This window comes from Neolamprologus brichardi, chromosome 20 (assembly GCF_056152115.1).
Source record: "Neolamprologus brichardi isolate AB-2024 chromosome 20, ASM5615211v1, whole genome shotgun sequence".
NCBI classification, from domain to species: Eukaryota; Metazoa; Chordata; class Actinopteri; order Cichliformes; family Cichlidae; genus Neolamprologus; species Neolamprologus brichardi.
The window spans coordinates 33,242,923-33,259,162 of record NC_142123.1 but is presented as its reverse complement, the minus strand read 5'-3'; the positions used below and the strand labels follow the sequence as shown (position 1 = coordinate 33,259,162).

General features: G+C 42.9%; 1 protein-coding gene across 1 annotated transcript in view; it reads right to left on the bottom strand.

Moving 5' to 3' along the window:
* LOC102797797 (myosin-7-like) overlaps window positions 1-16,240 on the bottom strand; it is a 29,422-nt gene that overhangs the window by 12,373 nt on the left and 809 nt on the right. Inside the window, exons 2-29 of the mRNA XM_087834175.1 lie at window positions 14,886-14,985; window positions 14,034-14,137; window positions 13,623-13,766; window positions 13,387-13,543; window positions 13,088-13,115; window positions 11,873-11,966; window positions 11,676-11,768; window positions 11,506-11,569; window positions 10,026-10,124; window positions 9,503-9,606; window positions 9,287-9,425; window positions 7,597-7,715; window positions 7,354-7,503; window positions 6,874-7,044; window positions 6,602-6,781; window positions 5,704-5,836; window positions 5,516-5,592; window positions 5,195-5,282; window positions 4,297-4,414; window positions 4,094-4,217; window positions 3,877-4,013; window positions 3,463-3,633; window positions 3,282-3,366; window positions 1,897-2,139; window positions 1,635-1,811; window positions 569-714; window positions 382-472; window positions 144-301 (exon numbers count right to left, since the gene is read on the bottom strand). Coding sequence (XP_087690301.1) covers window positions 144-301; window positions 382-472; window positions 569-714; window positions 1,635-1,811; window positions 1,897-2,139; window positions 3,282-3,366; window positions 3,463-3,633; window positions 3,877-4,013; window positions 4,094-4,217; window positions 4,297-4,414; window positions 5,195-5,282; window positions 5,516-5,592; window positions 5,704-5,836; window positions 6,602-6,781; window positions 6,874-7,044; window positions 7,354-7,503; window positions 7,597-7,715; window positions 9,287-9,425; window positions 9,503-9,606; window positions 10,026-10,124; window positions 11,506-11,569; window positions 11,676-11,768; window positions 11,873-11,966; window positions 13,088-13,115; window positions 13,387-13,543; window positions 13,623-13,766; window positions 14,034-14,137; window positions 14,886-14,985 — 3,494 coding nt within the window. The remainder of the gene's footprint in view (window positions 1-143; window positions 302-381; window positions 473-568; window positions 715-1,634; window positions 1,812-1,896; window positions 2,140-3,281; window positions 3,367-3,462; window positions 3,634-3,876; window positions 4,014-4,093; window positions 4,218-4,296; window positions 4,415-5,194; window positions 5,283-5,515; window positions 5,593-5,703; window positions 5,837-6,601; window positions 6,782-6,873; window positions 7,045-7,353; window positions 7,504-7,596; window positions 7,716-9,286; window positions 9,426-9,502; window positions 9,607-10,025; window positions 10,125-11,505; window positions 11,570-11,675; window positions 11,769-11,872; window positions 11,967-13,087; window positions 13,116-13,386; window positions 13,544-13,622; window positions 13,767-14,033; window positions 14,138-14,885; window positions 14,986-16,240) is intronic.

Genomic DNA, 16,240 nt, shown 5'->3' with positions numbered 1-16,240 from the left:
GACCATGTTATTTTAAAACAGCAATGATTTGAGCGCTTTGTATATGACCGAAAGTAAGGAAACACAGGACGGGTCACCTCTAGCGTAGCTACTGTGGAAGCTACCTTTGATGGAAGTTAGAAATCACCAAAGCCTATTTTAACCTGTTGAGGGCGATCTGAGCCGCTGAGGCTCCTCCTGCCTCCTCCAGCTTCTCTCCCAGCTCCTCCAGTTCTCTGGCAATGTCGTTCCTCTGACGTTCCGCCTTGGAACGCCATGCCCGCTCCGCCTCCAGGGCCTCCTCCAGCTCCTCGATACGAGTCTGAGGAGGGCAAGTACAAAACAAACTATAGCAGCAGCAGTGAAGAAGAGGAAGCTGAATAAGATCCTCTCTGCACCAACCTGATGCTCTTTGATCTTCTTATGAAGCTGAGCAGCCAGACTCTGCTCATCCTCCAGTTTTGATTGAAGCTGCACCAACTCAAAGTCTTTCCTTTAGAGAAGGGTGAAGACAAAAGCATTTTGTAGGGATCGACAGTAATAAACCTTTTTTCAGTTAAAATGAGCCCTTTCAGCTAAACATTTATACTTTCTCAGTCTCTCTTCCTGGTCTTCCTTCTGGTTTTCCAAGTCCCTCACTGAGTCCATGGACAGCTTCAGATCCCCCTCTAATTTCCGTTTGGTTCGTTCCAGATCGATCCGCACCTTCTTCTCCAGCTCCAGCGAAGTCTCAACCTGCACACGAGTTAGAAACCAGTAATAACAGCAGGGAACATTACAGGTCTTTTCTGGACCAGCGCTAAACAAGCTTTCAAAAGTATTTCAGTGATTGTTTAGGGACAGAGAATTAACAACCTGCAGGGTTGAAAAAGAAATCAGTGTGAAAGTGAGAAAATCTGCCAAAAGCCCAGACCTGTGGCGTCCACTTGAAGCTGGCTTCAAAAATAAGACTAACACACTCCTGTGCTGAAATTTCCAGCTTTACAGCAGAAGTAAGCATGTTTACTCTCGATCGTGATGCTGTATGAGTGAAAATTTTATCCACTCGTTTGGATTTTGTTAAGGTTTAAGGTTGGGGTGAGATGCTAATGACCAGCTAATGCTAGCAGGTTTGAAATAAACACATTTCTGCTAATTAAATAACAGAAAAGCAAAATACCAGAATTTTACTCAGAAAAGCTGAAGCATGGATACAAAGACTCCACAGCAACACTTATTGTGTTTCAGTTCATTCCATTCAAGTGCTACAAAAGGTACAAACAACACAATCACAGGGGAATTGTCCATTTCAGAGACTTGGTGAGCGTGGCAGTGGTTAGCGGTGATCGGTTACAGCTACCCATGTTGGAGAAGGTAACGTGAGACGTGTGCACGGGGATGGCAGTATGTTTCAAAGCTGATATCCCATAAACAGCAAACTGCACAGCGTGGATTATAAAAAGCCCCACAGGTCAGAGGATTGCAGTTCAGTGTGAACCATCCCTTCAAGATGCTTTATCTGAGTTTTCATATGAAGATTTTACCTGAATAAACTTCAGGTAATTCAATTTTATTTATACAGCACAGGTTCAACCAGTCGTCTCAAGCTGCTCATCCATAAATAACAGTTTATTATTGCAGCCTACTGTCAGACATCCAGGAATATCTCTCCTTACACTGTCCACTTGCTGCTCCAGTCGAGCTTTGGCCTTGGCCAGCATGTTGACTTTGTCCTCCTGCGCCTGGAGGTCATTCAATGCCTGCTGGTGAGCTTCCTGCAGGGCAGCCTTCTCTCTGCTCAGAGATGCTATGGATTCATCTAGAACAGCCATCTCCTGTGATAGGTTCTTCACCTGCATGGAGAGAAAAAACAAACATCATTCTGTGAGTGAGGGAAGTGATGGAAAGCACTGATATGGTCTCTTTTGGGGAGCAAACCTTGTTCTCAGCCCCATGTCTCTCTTTCTCCACTTTAGCCAGGGTCATCTCCAGGTCATCCACGTCTCTCTTCAGCGATAACACCTCGTCCTCCAGCTGGCGCTTCTTGGACGTCAGCGTGGCGGTCAACTCCTCCTCATCCTCCAGGCGCTCCTGCATCTCCTTCAGCTTTGACTCCAGAGAGATTTTAGACTGAATCAGCTGGTTGCAGCGGTCCTCAGCATCCATCAGGTTGTCCTGCTCCTGGATACAAAAAGTTATTTAAATATATGAGGCCAGTCTGCATATCAGTAGCTAACAGCTGTAATATGGACAAGTGCATAAAGTTCTTGCATAATGAACTACGCTGTATACAGAGTGACTAAAATCGTGCTCTTATGACTGCACGTCCCATGACCATGACTAGCTGGATCACTAAAACAATGAGAGTTTCTTTTACTGGTGGGAGCTTAAACCCACAGAGGGTTTGCTGAGGCTCAAACAAGCACCCAGAATAAAGGAATCAACATATTTTAAATAGCAAAGCAGGAAGTATATCACTATTGTCATGGTCCCTGTGCCTCCCCGGCCAGCCCAGTGTGGCCACAAGTGTTTGTTGTTTTTCTGTCTCTCTCTCCTACCTGTCTGCCTGGGCGGAGCTCTGATCGGGCTCCCGCCCTTGGCTCACGCACCTGCAGCTGATCTCGAGTGAATTGCAGTTGATCTCTGGCTCTTCTTAAGGCTGGGGCTCTGAGCTATTCTTCGCTGGAATATTGAGTGACCCTCGTCAGTATTGCCTGGCTTTATTGTGAATCAGTTGTTCCCGTACTTGCCGCCGACTTACCCTCGTCTATGTTTATAGGTTTATCTGGACCCGCCCGTTTTTGATTCCTGGACCCCGTGAGTGTGAGTGGGTTGCTCGTGTGAGGAGTGTTTGGACAAGGAGCGGAGCAAGTGTGAAGAAGTGTGTTTCCCCCCTATTGATCCCTGGGACCCTGGTGTTCCCCCCCCCCCCCCCCCCCCCCCTTCACGTGTACATAGCGCACCGGAGTGATTAATAAAGTGTTGTTGAACCGTGCTACCTCGGTCTGTGCCTGAGTCCGTCCACCACCGTGACAACTATGACCTCAGAGGGCGAGAACGCACGATTAAAAATGACTAAAGACATCTGCAGCAGAACTGAGCTGGGTCTGCTACCAGTGGGCCGACGATAAAAAAGAGATTTATAGAGACCACGAACAATAAACAGGACAAAACACAATCCAATGCAGAAAGTAAACCTATGTTAACCTTTTAATGACCACCAGGTTTCTGCCCTCATTGACTCAGTTCTGTGTTTACTCTGTGAAACCCTGCTGTGAGGATCCTGATGTGGTGACACTCGTTTAAATTTCATTATGTCTTACTGCTTGAAGCTGAAGAGCCAGGTCATTTTTCTCCTGAACCAAAGCCACCTGCCGCTCCTCCGCCTCTTTCCGCTTCGCCTCCGACCTGATGAAAAAAAACATGGCAGAACATCAGACGTCTGTCTGCGTGCAGCTCATTTCAGGCTGTAGCCCCGATTCAAACATCGGCGGATTAACAGACCTGTCGTAGGCCTCTTTTAGTTTCTTGAACTCTTCGTTCAGAGCGGCCAGTTCCTTCTCTACCTGGGCACTCCTGAGCAGCGGGCGGAGCTTAAAGAATAATATCATCCACGGCCAAGTCCTCACTGAGAAGAAGGCCCTGACGGCAAACTGGATCACCATCGCTGCGTCCCTGAGAGGAAGAAGAATAAAAAATCACATCAGCCCCAAAAAACAGGCGATGAGAGTCAAAACAAAAGTTTAAACATCTTGGCACGGTCATATATTCATTAAACTCTGTCAAGTTGCTTTTCTTTCTTACAAATACAACTTCCTCCTTCCTTCTGATCAACTTTTCAGCACTTAAAAAGTTTTTAAATTCTCCTTCTCCTCCTGATTTGTTATCATTCATTCCCCTGATAGATGTGATACGGACCTTTGCAGCATCAGTTTCTGTCGCTCCATCCTCATGAGCTTCCCTCTGCATATGGCCTGAACGGTGGTGAGGATCTCAGACAGACGGTTGTCCCTGATGTCCTCCAACTGACCCAACAGACCCGCCTTAAAGAACACCTGAGACGAAGCAACGGGACCATCAGCTGAACTCCAACAACACAGGTATCAAAGGCAGGGTAAACACGAATTTGTTGTACCTTTGTGTGTCCAAACTTGTACTGGCTGTGGTCTATGTATAGAGAGCCCAGCAATTTCTCCACAGCCTTCCTGTTGTCCACAAATGAGTCCTCTGGAACCACAAAAGGGTTCAAGATGCGATAACTGAGAAGAAAAGAAAAGTCCATTACTGAAGAGCAATAGCAGATGAAGTAAATAAATATGTGTTAGATATGGGACTCACCGCTGTCTGAAATCAGCGTACAGGATGCGGTTTGGAAAGCCCTTCCTGCAAATCCTGATCCCCTCGAGGACCCCGTTACACCTGAGCTGATGGAGGACCAGGAAGGGATCCATCACACCTGGAAAAACGAAGGAAGGCATCTCAAAAAATAACTTGGAGAATACTTTAACTGTGCCGTCCTACAATATTTTTATTTGGGGCATTCAGTGCAATTTAGTAAAAGTCATTACTTCAGATGGTTTCTTTACAAAATCGAGCATTACGCTAAAACCAAACTGAAAGTGCATCAACAAATGCATGTAGACATAATGTGTCTGTTGTGACTTGTAGGGATGCAACGATACCAATTTTTTCAAACCGATACGATACCGATACTTGAAACTGTGTACTTGCCGATACTGAGTACAAAAACCGATACTTCTACCACACACAAATGCAATGAATTGGAAGACAGGTTTTATTTTATTCTCTGCAGATAAAAAATAAAATCGTAATAAAAATGACCACAAAAAAAAAAGCGCGGGATGTCCCCCTAGTGGCCAATCGAAAAAACTACAACAGAAATGACAAGCCACCCTCTGATTAATGAAATAAGTTAGTATCGGTTCATGGTATCGGTTAACTTTTACGAGTATGAGTACACACACATTTTACAGTATCGGCCCCGATACCCGATACCAGTATCAGTATCGGTGCATCCCTAGTGACTTGTAAAGTAGTAACAATATCTTTGGTAATATTTCTGGCACGAGACGATAAAAACACCTTTAGTGGTGCCAACGTGAAAAACACCTTTTCCCCACCACATACAGGTCATTCATTTAGCGAGTTTATTTTTCTGGGTGAGGACGACTCACAGACAGCAGCTGTCAGTAGGTACCAGGGTTCATGGTTTTACCTGGAATCTTGCTCTCGTTGGGGATTATGCAGCGCACAAAGTGAGGTTGAGTGCTGCGAAGGTTAGCCATCAGCTTATTAAGATTTTCCTGTAATAAACACACAATTAGTTGAAACCTCTGTCATAGTGTACAGCAGGGGCTAAAGGGTCACATGACAAACTGAGACTGCTGTGGAGGCCCTCTCAGATAAACTTATAAAGAGATCAAATTAAGCTTACTGGTTATGCCCTCCAATAACAGTCCCAGTTTCTCCTGTGGCACCTTGGGAAAATGAATTGCACTGTAATGGTGTCTCAGGGGAAACTGCCAGTCACACCCACCTTGTGCAACTGTGACACAGTTTGGAAAGAAGCTGCTTTCTTCCTCCTCTGTTTGGTTTCAGCCTTCGGGTCAATAGCTAAAATAACACAAAAAAGCAAGACTCAATCCAAACACACTCATATAGTTAAATTCCTGTTTGTAGTTGAACGTTTTTCCATTAAATGTTTAGTGAGGCTGGTTTTTTTACGCATATCAGAGCTGATGTAGTTCTCAAAAAGTCCAGCCATCAGTTTGTTGGAGGATTTCTGGAAGAGGACCACCACCGTCTCATTCAGAGGATCTCTGTTCTTGTCCAGCCAGCCTGTGATGTTGTACGGCACCTACAACACACACCAGTCAGTTTTTATACCAAATCTTTAATGTGACATCAACCTCGGCCAGATCTAACTTGAGAGAGGCATTGCATTCAAAGCGTATTTGCATGACAGACACTCTCAGGTCAAAGAAAATGTCCAGATGTTAGCTTGTAGATGTTCCAGATGTTTTTCCCACCTGTCAGTCAACAGTATCCTTTAATCTCACTGATAGTTGTTTTAACTGTAGAGCCATCCAGTTCACATTGCGATCAGCTAGTTTCCTTGTTGTCATTACAACTTTGCTGCTGAGCTCTTCTAGCCCCTGGGTTCTTATATGACTTAAAGCATAAGTATGATCCTGTATAATAAATAACTGGATGTGCATTTGTCCATTTATACCAAAATAAAACATCATAAGATTTTTTTGTCAACTCAAGCTTTTAAAAACAATCCTGAGAATATAACACAATTTTTTTCCATGTTTATATCTTTAGGATTTTTTGTGTTCCTTATTCAAAGTCACACCCGATCAATTCCCATCCCGACGTTCCCTTCCCAGCAACATTCTACATGTCCGGAGTTTCAACCCAAGCTCAAGAGTAAAATCTAAAGCTTTATGGCTTCAGCTGAAAAGGCCAGAACAACGTCTCTACCACCCTGCTGTAGCTCTGTAGCTTATCTGAGCTAAGACCAAAATCAAATTGTCCTGATAAAACTGGTGAACTTCACCTTCAAGTAGACTTCAAATGACCAACAACAGAAAAAGTGACTCTATGAAAGGATACCCACCACTCCAGCATAGTGAACCAACTCAAAGTGCGTCTCATATTTGCGCTTCTTGTCTAGACGCGGCCGCTGGAAGTTGGGTGACTTCCCAAGATGGTTGTCGTAAAGTTTGGTTTTAAAGCTGTGGTCTGTGGCCTTGGGGAACATACATTCCTCCTCCATGATGGATAGAATACCCATTGGCTGGACAAAGGAGCTCTAATTAATTCATTTCATATTCACATAGGCTTCATATTGGAATCATCCAATGCAACCCATGTAACACGCAAACATACCTTCTCTATGAGGTCTATGCAGGCCTGTAAGTCCAAACCAAAGTCTATGAAGGTCCACTCGATGCCTTCAGCCTTGTACTCTTCCTGCTCCAGGATGAACATGTGGTGGTTGAAGAACTGCTGTAGCTTCTCATTGGTGTAGTTGATGCACAGTTGCTCAAAGTTATTGAACTGCAAACAGAAATGAACCATATTTTTGTAGTTACTGATCAAAAGATGTTCAACTCTGCAAAATGACCAAACCACGAGTGACACCAAAGAAGAAAAACCTTTTCTCTGAAAAGCTAGTGTTTCCTGTGCTAGGTTTGAGCTGACAGCTTGGATATCCTTGCTATGATTTCACGACTTTTATTCCAATGGTTGCCCACTATTTTTACAGTTGCATTTATCTTCAAAACATATATTTGGTGTCACTGGAAAGACCTGGACCTTGGCTGGATTTGAAGGTGCTGAAAGTGTCTCTTTGTATTTCCTTCGTACCTCAAAGATCTCAAAGCCGGCGATGTCCAGGACACCGATGAAGTACTGACGAGGCAAAGAAGTGTACAAGGACGAGTTGATACGACTCACCAGCCACTTAAACATGCGGTCATAGGTGGATTTGGCCAGGGCGGCCACTGCATAGTTCACCTAGACACAAAACATGTTAGTTTTCCTGGAACCACAGATAAACATGTTTGGAAATTTACAGTTAAGTTTATGTAGTAAGACAGAAAACTTCACCTGTTCTACAGTCTGTCCTTTAACAATAAACTCATTTCCCACTTTCACTCGAGGATTCAACAGGCCTTTCAGCAGGTCAGCAGAGCTGATGCCCATCAGGTAAGCTGCCTTATCTGCACCTTAACACACAAACCACATGCAGGTAATTATCTGAGGTCTCTACCAGCACAGACTAGACATGTAGGGATGGGTATCGAAACCCGGTTCTTGTTGAGAACCGGTTCCCACTGTTTCAATTCCCTGGAATTGTTTGACATTTTTGCAAACGATTCCCTTATCGATTCCAGTCGCCCCGAATAACGTCACCATGTTGCGCAGCGTCATTTACCTGGCAGGAAACACGGCGCCTAAGCGGCTCAAACGCTAAAAAGTTTGGTTATACTTTGCGAGAACGGATGACAACAGGGCAACTTGCAATACTTGCAAAGTAGATATTTCATTTAAGGGAGGAAACACTACGAATATGCAAAAGCATTTGCTCACAAACACGCGATAACCTTAAATAAATGTCGTGTTTTTAATTCCGCTCCGGACTCGTGAATCTCAACCCAGCAGCAGCGGTAACGTTTGCACGTCCTCTCCCGTTAACGCGGCAGGTAAATAATCAACTAACAGTGCATATTATGTTAGCGCGATCTGCCTTATTACAAAACCTGCCATTACTGTGCGTTTAGGTGACCATGATGAGAGAGACAGAGTCTGGCTCAGATGCTGCCAGTTCTCGCTGCAGTCTACCGTAGCGTCTCCTTTCAGGCCAGGATAGACGAATGTCACAGAGCAGTGACTCAGTTTGTGGTCAAAGGCTTGCACCCATTTGCCACAGCAGATGATTTTCAGTAAGTGAATGTGTTTAATTGTAGGCAGGGACATTACTGGATATTCTTGTGTAATTGCTACAGAATAATTTATGTTATACTTTGTTATTGCTACAGAAGAATATTTATTTTATTATTTTACATTTACAATGTTTTTCCTGGGGACCCTGTGACACCCCATTGAAGAGCCGTAGGCTGTGGATCTCTTAAGATCTCACTGTTGGGTTTGTAAGGCCATGTTACTCCTAAATTTCTATCTTGTTCAAAGAGAAGATATAAAACAAAGTTCTGAGCTATTCGACCTTAGTGTTCTCCTTTTTTAAAAATAAGAATCGATAAAGAATCGAATCGTTAAACAGAATCAAAAATGGAATCAGAATCGTGAAAATCTTATCAATACCCATCCCTACTAGACATGTTTTTCACAGTTATACAAAAAGATAAAAAAAGGTGAGGACTTGCTCACTTGAATGTCAGATAGTTATAAAGATCAACTACAATGGACCATATGTAACTGATGGCTGTCGCAGCTCAACCACAGGTTCATAATACATCCTCTGAGGTTGTGTATTGTGAGATTTGGGCGAGGTCTGCAGTTAGTCCTGACTCATGACCTTTCGCCTACAATTAGTATTGCATTGGTACTTTCTGTACCTTAACCAAGAAATTGAAATTGAAAAAGCAATTTTTGTTTAAAAAGGCTAAAACTATATTGTTGCTTCGTTATCTTTCCATTATATTCTACCAAAATCATTTTAATAACACACTGCGAGACAACAGAAAGCTCTGTCCAAAATCCCCGACAGGCAGCATCGCTTGCATCCATCATACAAACTAACTGTTGTGTCTTTGTGATGGTGTTTAGTGGGTCATACTCTCTGTGCCGTCCGCTTCGGCCTGCTCTTCTCTCTGTTTCTTCTTGAACTTCATGTTACCGAAGTGCATGATGGCTCCAACAATTTTGTAGCAGCCATACTTCTCCTCTGGAGTGAAGCCCAGCGTGTCCATGGCATGCTGCACACAAACATACAGATTACAGTTTACACACATCATCAGAGAGAGTTTTCTGTGAGACGCTGTGTTCCTCTTACGTCGGTGAGCCTCAGTTCCTCTCCGTCACTCATGCCCTCCACCGTGGTCACACCCTGAGAGCAGAAGTGGTAGTCGTAGGGGTTGGTGGTCACCAGCAGCATGTCTGCATCACACATCATGAAATTATTTTATCATTAGTTATCACAGTTAACCCTCTCTTTCTTCCATGCTCCTCACACTGTAAATGGCATGTTTCATATTTTGTGTGGTTACATTTCTTAATGTTATTCTTCAGTTATTTGGTAAGCAGAGGCAAAGACAGAAAACTGTAATAGCTGCCTCGTTGTTTTAGGTCAGTCAAGTTATTTGTCGGGGGTGCATAAACTTATGCACCGAAGCCTCCCCAGATTGCTGGGTTGAGAAATTTGATTTTAAAGACGTGCATTGTTTTTATTGTTCTGCATGTTCTTGGTTTTATTTCTGTTAATAATGCAGTTCTATTAAACTGAGTGTCATTTATGTAGCTGGTGTCTTTCATTGGACAGGTTACAGCACTGGGTAGTTTTTTTGTTTGTTTTTTACCTTGTAATTCTGGCTTATGATTGGACAGAATCTGGTAATAGATGTGGTAGCTTCTCTCTCCTGGTTGCTGGAAAACAACTCTTGACTTTTCTAAAAGGTCTGAGGAAAATAAACACAAACTACGTCACTCATCAGCCAAAGCATCGCGAGATACCCACAACATCTCACAACCTTTCAGTGTCTGACGCTGAGATGTTAGTAACACATCTTGTCTTGCAATACCACTAAGCCATAAAATGAAGTATGCCCAAGAAATGTAAGATATTGGAAACTTGGAGGACTGTATAGTAACTGCTGCATGACTTAAACTGTTCCTCAGTAATTTGTCACAGTGTACTAGGAGTGTTTGGGATGTACCTCTTTTTCCAACAATGCCCCAGAGCTTTTAATTTTTGAGACAAGTTTTCAGTGAACTAATGTGCTGTTTCAGCCCTTTTTTACGGTGGCCCCTAGAGACAAAGCACATGCAAACTCCAAAACACTTGCAAACTCCAAAACACATGCAAACTCCAAAACACTTGCAAACTCCAAAACACTTGCAAACTCCAAAACACATGCAAACTCCAAAACACTCGCAAACTCCAAAACACATGCAAACTCCAAAACACTTGCAAACTCCAAAACACTTGCAAATCCCAAAACACTTGCAAACTCCAAAACACTTGCAAACTCCAAAACACTTGCAAATCCCAAAACACATGCAAATCCCAAAACACATGCAAACTCCAAAACACATGCAAACTCCAAAACACTTGCAAATCCCAAAACACTTGCAAACTCCAAAACACTTGCAAACTCCAAAACACTTGCAAACTCCAAAACACTTGCAAACTCCAAAACACTTGCAAACTCCAAAACATTTGCAAATCCCAAAACACTTGCAAACTCCAAAACACGTACAAACTCCAAAACACTTGCAAACTCCAAAACACTTGCAAACTCCAAAACATGTACAAACTCCAAAACACTTGCAAATCCCAAAACACTTGCAAACTCCAAAACACGTACAAACTCCAAAACACTTGCAAACTCCAAAACACATGCAAACTCCAAAACACTTGCAAATCCCAAAACACTTGCAAACTCCAAAACACTTGCAAACTCCAAAACACGTACAAACTCCAAAACACTTGCAAATCCCAAAACACTTGCAAACTCCAAAACACGTACAAACTCCAAAACACTTGCAAATCCCAAAACACTTGCAAACTCCAAAACACAAAAAACAAGTGTTTTGGAGTTTGCAAGTGTTTTGGAGTTTGTACGTGCTTTGTCTCTAGGGGCCACCATACTTTTTAGACCCGCATACCTTACAAAATTCTACACTAGATGGATGGATGGTTTTAATTAAAACGTATTTGTGGCTGTGTGATAATAAAATGCCATTTGAAAAATGCTGAGTAGAAAGGCTAACATGTTCGGCAAGTGCAGTTTAACTTTAACAAATTCAAACTTGGAATAACTTTTTGAGAACACTTACAGATGTCGATGTCAGCAGACGCCAGCTTCCCTGTTGGGCCAAAGTGAATTCTGATGAACTTTCCCTGGAGCACACAAATACAAACCCACGGTCTTTACAACACATCTACACAGAAATCCACATGAGACACAAAGCTGTGTTCTCCACTCCAGCCTTGAGGATGAACTCACAAAGCGGGAGGAGTTGTCATTGCGGATGGTTTTGGCATTCCCAAATGCTTCCATAGCTGGATTAGCTTCAATAATCTGATCCTCTAAAGATCCCTGAATACAAAGAGAAACATTGCAAAGACATATTCCCAGTATGGGTATTTTTTTTTCACTATGGACTGGAACAGTTAAGGAAAAGAGAAACTGTTGAGTCTTACTCTTTTTTTCACATTTTCTCCTAGAGCAGCGATGGTGGCAAAGTACTGTATCACCCTCTTAGTGTTGACCGTTTTCCCGGCACCTGACTCACCTCTGAAAGGATGGTGTAAAAACAAAGCCAATTTTCAGTTAAACAGTTTAAAATACGCCTTTATCAGTGAATGAGAGCCATAAAATATTGGTGCTACTTCATCATGACATGTATAAACTCTACAACTCTGAGGCGAAAGACAGAACGAATACACTGGGGCACATATCAAATGGTCCACGGCCCGGTGTCCAAGGAGCTGATGGGATGCCCACCCCCACGGGTGTGGCTGTCGACTCCACACCTGCATCCCATCCCAGGTGATCAGGTGGACCATTTAACCCAGCTCAGCCAGCTGCTCCACGCCAGTCCGTTAGTCGCCTCTCAGCGGTAACAGCTCGACGTGTTTGGAGCCCTCTCCTGCCCGCCTGGACTTTTTGGACCGGCACTCGTCTCCTCTAATCACCTGGAGCTTCCCCGCGGACCCTCACCCCTCCCTCCGGTTCCCACGGCCCCATCTGAACCGTAAGATTAATTCTCTACCCACGTATGCTGTTATTTCTCCGTTCCCCAGTAACCCTCTTCCTCTTTCTGTTGCAGCCTCCCACAGTCCCGATTACGGCGTTCCTGAGTTATTTTCCGGTCCCTTGGTTTTCTAGTTACCTGGCGTGTTTTCCTTTGACCCTTCGGGACACCCTTAGTTAAAATAAAGGTTTTTTGTGTCTCTGTGAACAGAAGTGTAGTTTTGGAGTATTTTAGATACTAATTAGCAACTTTTTGTCATCTCTGCACCATCTTATTTTAAAATTTGGATTTCCACAATACATTTTTTTTCAATAAGACCATAAACTCTTGATTGCGACCATTAAGCCATCATGAAATATTTACTAAATAATCAAGGGCGTGGCAGAGGCATTTACCCATCGACTTGTACACGACTTTGAAACTAGAGGAGTCTCCCCCTGCTGGCCAATAGAAAGAATGTTCCTGGTTAACAGCTTTATGCTCTGACCTAGAAGCTACTTCCATCTTTTTATATGTAGTCTGTGGTTTAAATTAAATAAACTGCACGTTTATATACAGGACATGGTTTGCTTTTCTCATAAAATTCACATTTCCATTTGTATTTTTATTATGATGTCATATTACCGACCGTAATGTTAGACCAGCTGTGATTCTGACTTACGTGATGAGCATTGACTGGTTCTCACGATCTGTGGGGGAAATAAAACCAAGTGAAGAAATATTCAGAAGAGGCAAATTATGAGCTCAAAGTTTATCCACTCAGCAAACTGTTAAAAAAGATTTATTCACACATTCACCTAAAGTGGTCCGTACATTGACACCACAAACACAGACTATACCTTTAATGTTTAATCGGAATAAAAGGTGCAGCATAGAAGACATTATCAACTGGCTGGTTGCCAGGTAACGACTGCAATGAGAAAGCTGACAGCATGGCTGATGAGGCTAAAGGTGACTCACTCTGCAGCAGGTCAGTGTAAGCATTGTCAGCGATGGCGTAGATGTGGGGCGGCATTTCTGCACGGCGCCTCCCTTTGTAGGCTGTCACCACCTGAGGAGTGTAGACCGGCAGCCATTTGTATGGATTGACTGTGACACAGAACAGACCAGAGTAGGTCTGACAGAGACACACAGTTAGAAACACACAGTGAGGAAGATGGAAACATGTTTTTGATGGTTGTACATTAGATGCTAACATAGATCATCCACATGCTGTATCTCCTCCTCAGGTTGAAGAGGACAGATGCTTCGTTCAGGTGTGTCAACATGGCCATGTCCTCTATCATGTCGAACTTAGAAGGGTTCATTGGCTGGAGGTCGTCTTCGTTTACTATTAGAAACTGAAACACACAAACACACGTGAAGCTTTAGTTAAACCCCTCAAAGTGAAATTTAACTATTTGTTTTTTGATTGTGAAATAAGAAAAACAACATTTTAACTCAGGACAGCAAAACGGTGCATGGAAACAAAAAAGATCAAAAGGAGATGTAGTTTTATTTTGGGGGATAATTGGGGCTCGCGTGCTTCTACTCAACATATTAAATGACTAAATAATAATAATGAATAAACAGCATATCGAGTAATCAGAATTAGCTGGCTGACTAACCCGTCCGTCTTTGGTCTCCACAGTAGTCTTGTTTCCACTCAGCTCTCTGATCTCCACTTCAGTGTATGCTTCAGTTTCATCGGGCATCCAAATGCGCTTCGTGCCTAAGAGAAATGGATTACATAGTATTTTATTTAGTATGCAGTAGCATATATATATACATACAGCATCTATGTACAGAGCAGAGGTGGGAAGTACAAATACTTTGTTACTTTGTTATTTCCTAATTTTCAGGTATCTGTACTTAACTTGAGTATTTATTTTCCTCAAAACCGTTCACTTTTACTCCCTACATTTTAACTTGTATATCTGTACTTTCTACTGTTTACATTTTTGAAACAGGCTCCTTACTTCAGACATCAAAGCGATGTGAGCCTAAACAGTAGTGCATGAAAGGCAGTACTGTTTGTGTATTGATGACCAGGGTTGCTGCACACTGTGTGTCATAGTCTGGTGTTAAAGTGGGCCCGTGTTTGTTTGTCTTTTTACAAAGGTAAGGAGTGCTCAGGTAAGGAGTACCGGTAGTAAAGAACAGTGTGTGATTGGTGCACAGCTGTGGTGTAGCACAGACTGATTGGATGTTAGGTGATGATGCTGAGATTCAGTCACTGAATTCCACCTTCATACCTTCTAGTATAAAAACAACAAACTGTATCGTCTCAGTGTAGAGGATGGGACTCAGTCAGGACAACTAAAGCTCAGAGCAGCAGGACTTAAGCAAAGAAGTTGAATCACTACTTTGACTTTTACTGGAGTAGTTTTTTTTACACTAGTATCTTTTCTTATACTTAAGTACAGATTGTTCGTATTTTCCACCTCTGGTACAGAGAAATATAAAAAGGAAACGGAGACCGTCAAAAGCATGGGCCTTGGCAGCCAGCTGTTCCAAGTTGGTGAGGCGGAGGTAGCGAGCCGCTTCTCCAAACTCCGCCATGTCCAGGAACCGAGACATCTGAACACAAACATCACAGATATGAGCATTCATTAAAGATCCTCGGAGGGCTGTTATTTCCCAAACAACATGGAAAAGATGTGGTACTTTCTGCCATCTTGCTTTGCTTTAAATGTTCTGAAGGCTCATGAGCAAACTTTTAAAGCATTCTCAGACAGCAGCATTTATCACCATGCTAATAAATAACAGCTGGCTTTCTTCTGGCTAAGGTAGCACGACACTGATCCAACGTCTGCACCAACTTCTTCCCGTTCTGTTACGTTGGCTGCAGATATGTTCTGATACAAAGTTCAGATGCTCATTTTCCACCAGTCACACTTGAGAGGACGTGCACCGTCATTGTTTAATGCAAACGTCATCAGTAGATTTCTCATGTAGAGGCTGCGTCTGTTTCTTGAAATTATTTACAGCGAGAAAAAAATAGAACATGAGCACATTTATCTTTCCTGTCATTATAAGCCACGATCATTCATCCCATCGACTGCACTATAAATCTTTATTTAGCTGCGAGTAAATCCCAGGCAGGGACTGAACTAAACTGTGATGTCAACAAATTGGCATGGCAGTCATTCACAGTAGTTCTGGCCTAAACTCGCTGCATTACTCAGGCTTTCCGAGAGAGCTAACAGCTGCCACATCAGCTCAAGAGGATCCCTTTGCATCGCTCAGGCGTCTCCCTGCATTACTGCCCACAGCTGAGTTGATGCTGCCTGCAGAAATTCTTCTAGTAAATATAACCCTTCAGTTATCTCCCTTTGTGTGAGTCTGAGTGCCTTAACTAAGACTCACAAGATGAGGTGAAGCGTCTATACAGCATCTGTGGTTCAAAAGGTAGGCTGTCTATAAATGAGAAGGTCAGTGGTTCGATCCCTGCCTCCTCTACTCGTTGAAGAGTCCTTGATACTGAATCTTGGGTTTGAAATGTCTTAGTGTAAAAGTGATTCTGCATAGAACAAAGTGCTTGAATGAATGAGGCGTTTCATAAGAAAGTACTCTGAGTGCTCAAATACTCTAGAAAAATGCTGTACAAGTCCACTTTTCCTTTTCAACATCAGGACAGAGTTAACTGGGAGAAGACTATTTTATTAGTGGGCAGAAATCATCTGCTTGGCCACATTTGACCTAATAAACCTAAATCCATTCACCCCTGAGTCCACATAAAGTCCACAGTTCAAATATGGTGAGTAACGTATTGAACTGTTGATAAATGGTGATTATTTGGGAGTGAACACAGAAAGCTGTTTCTCAGTCTGCT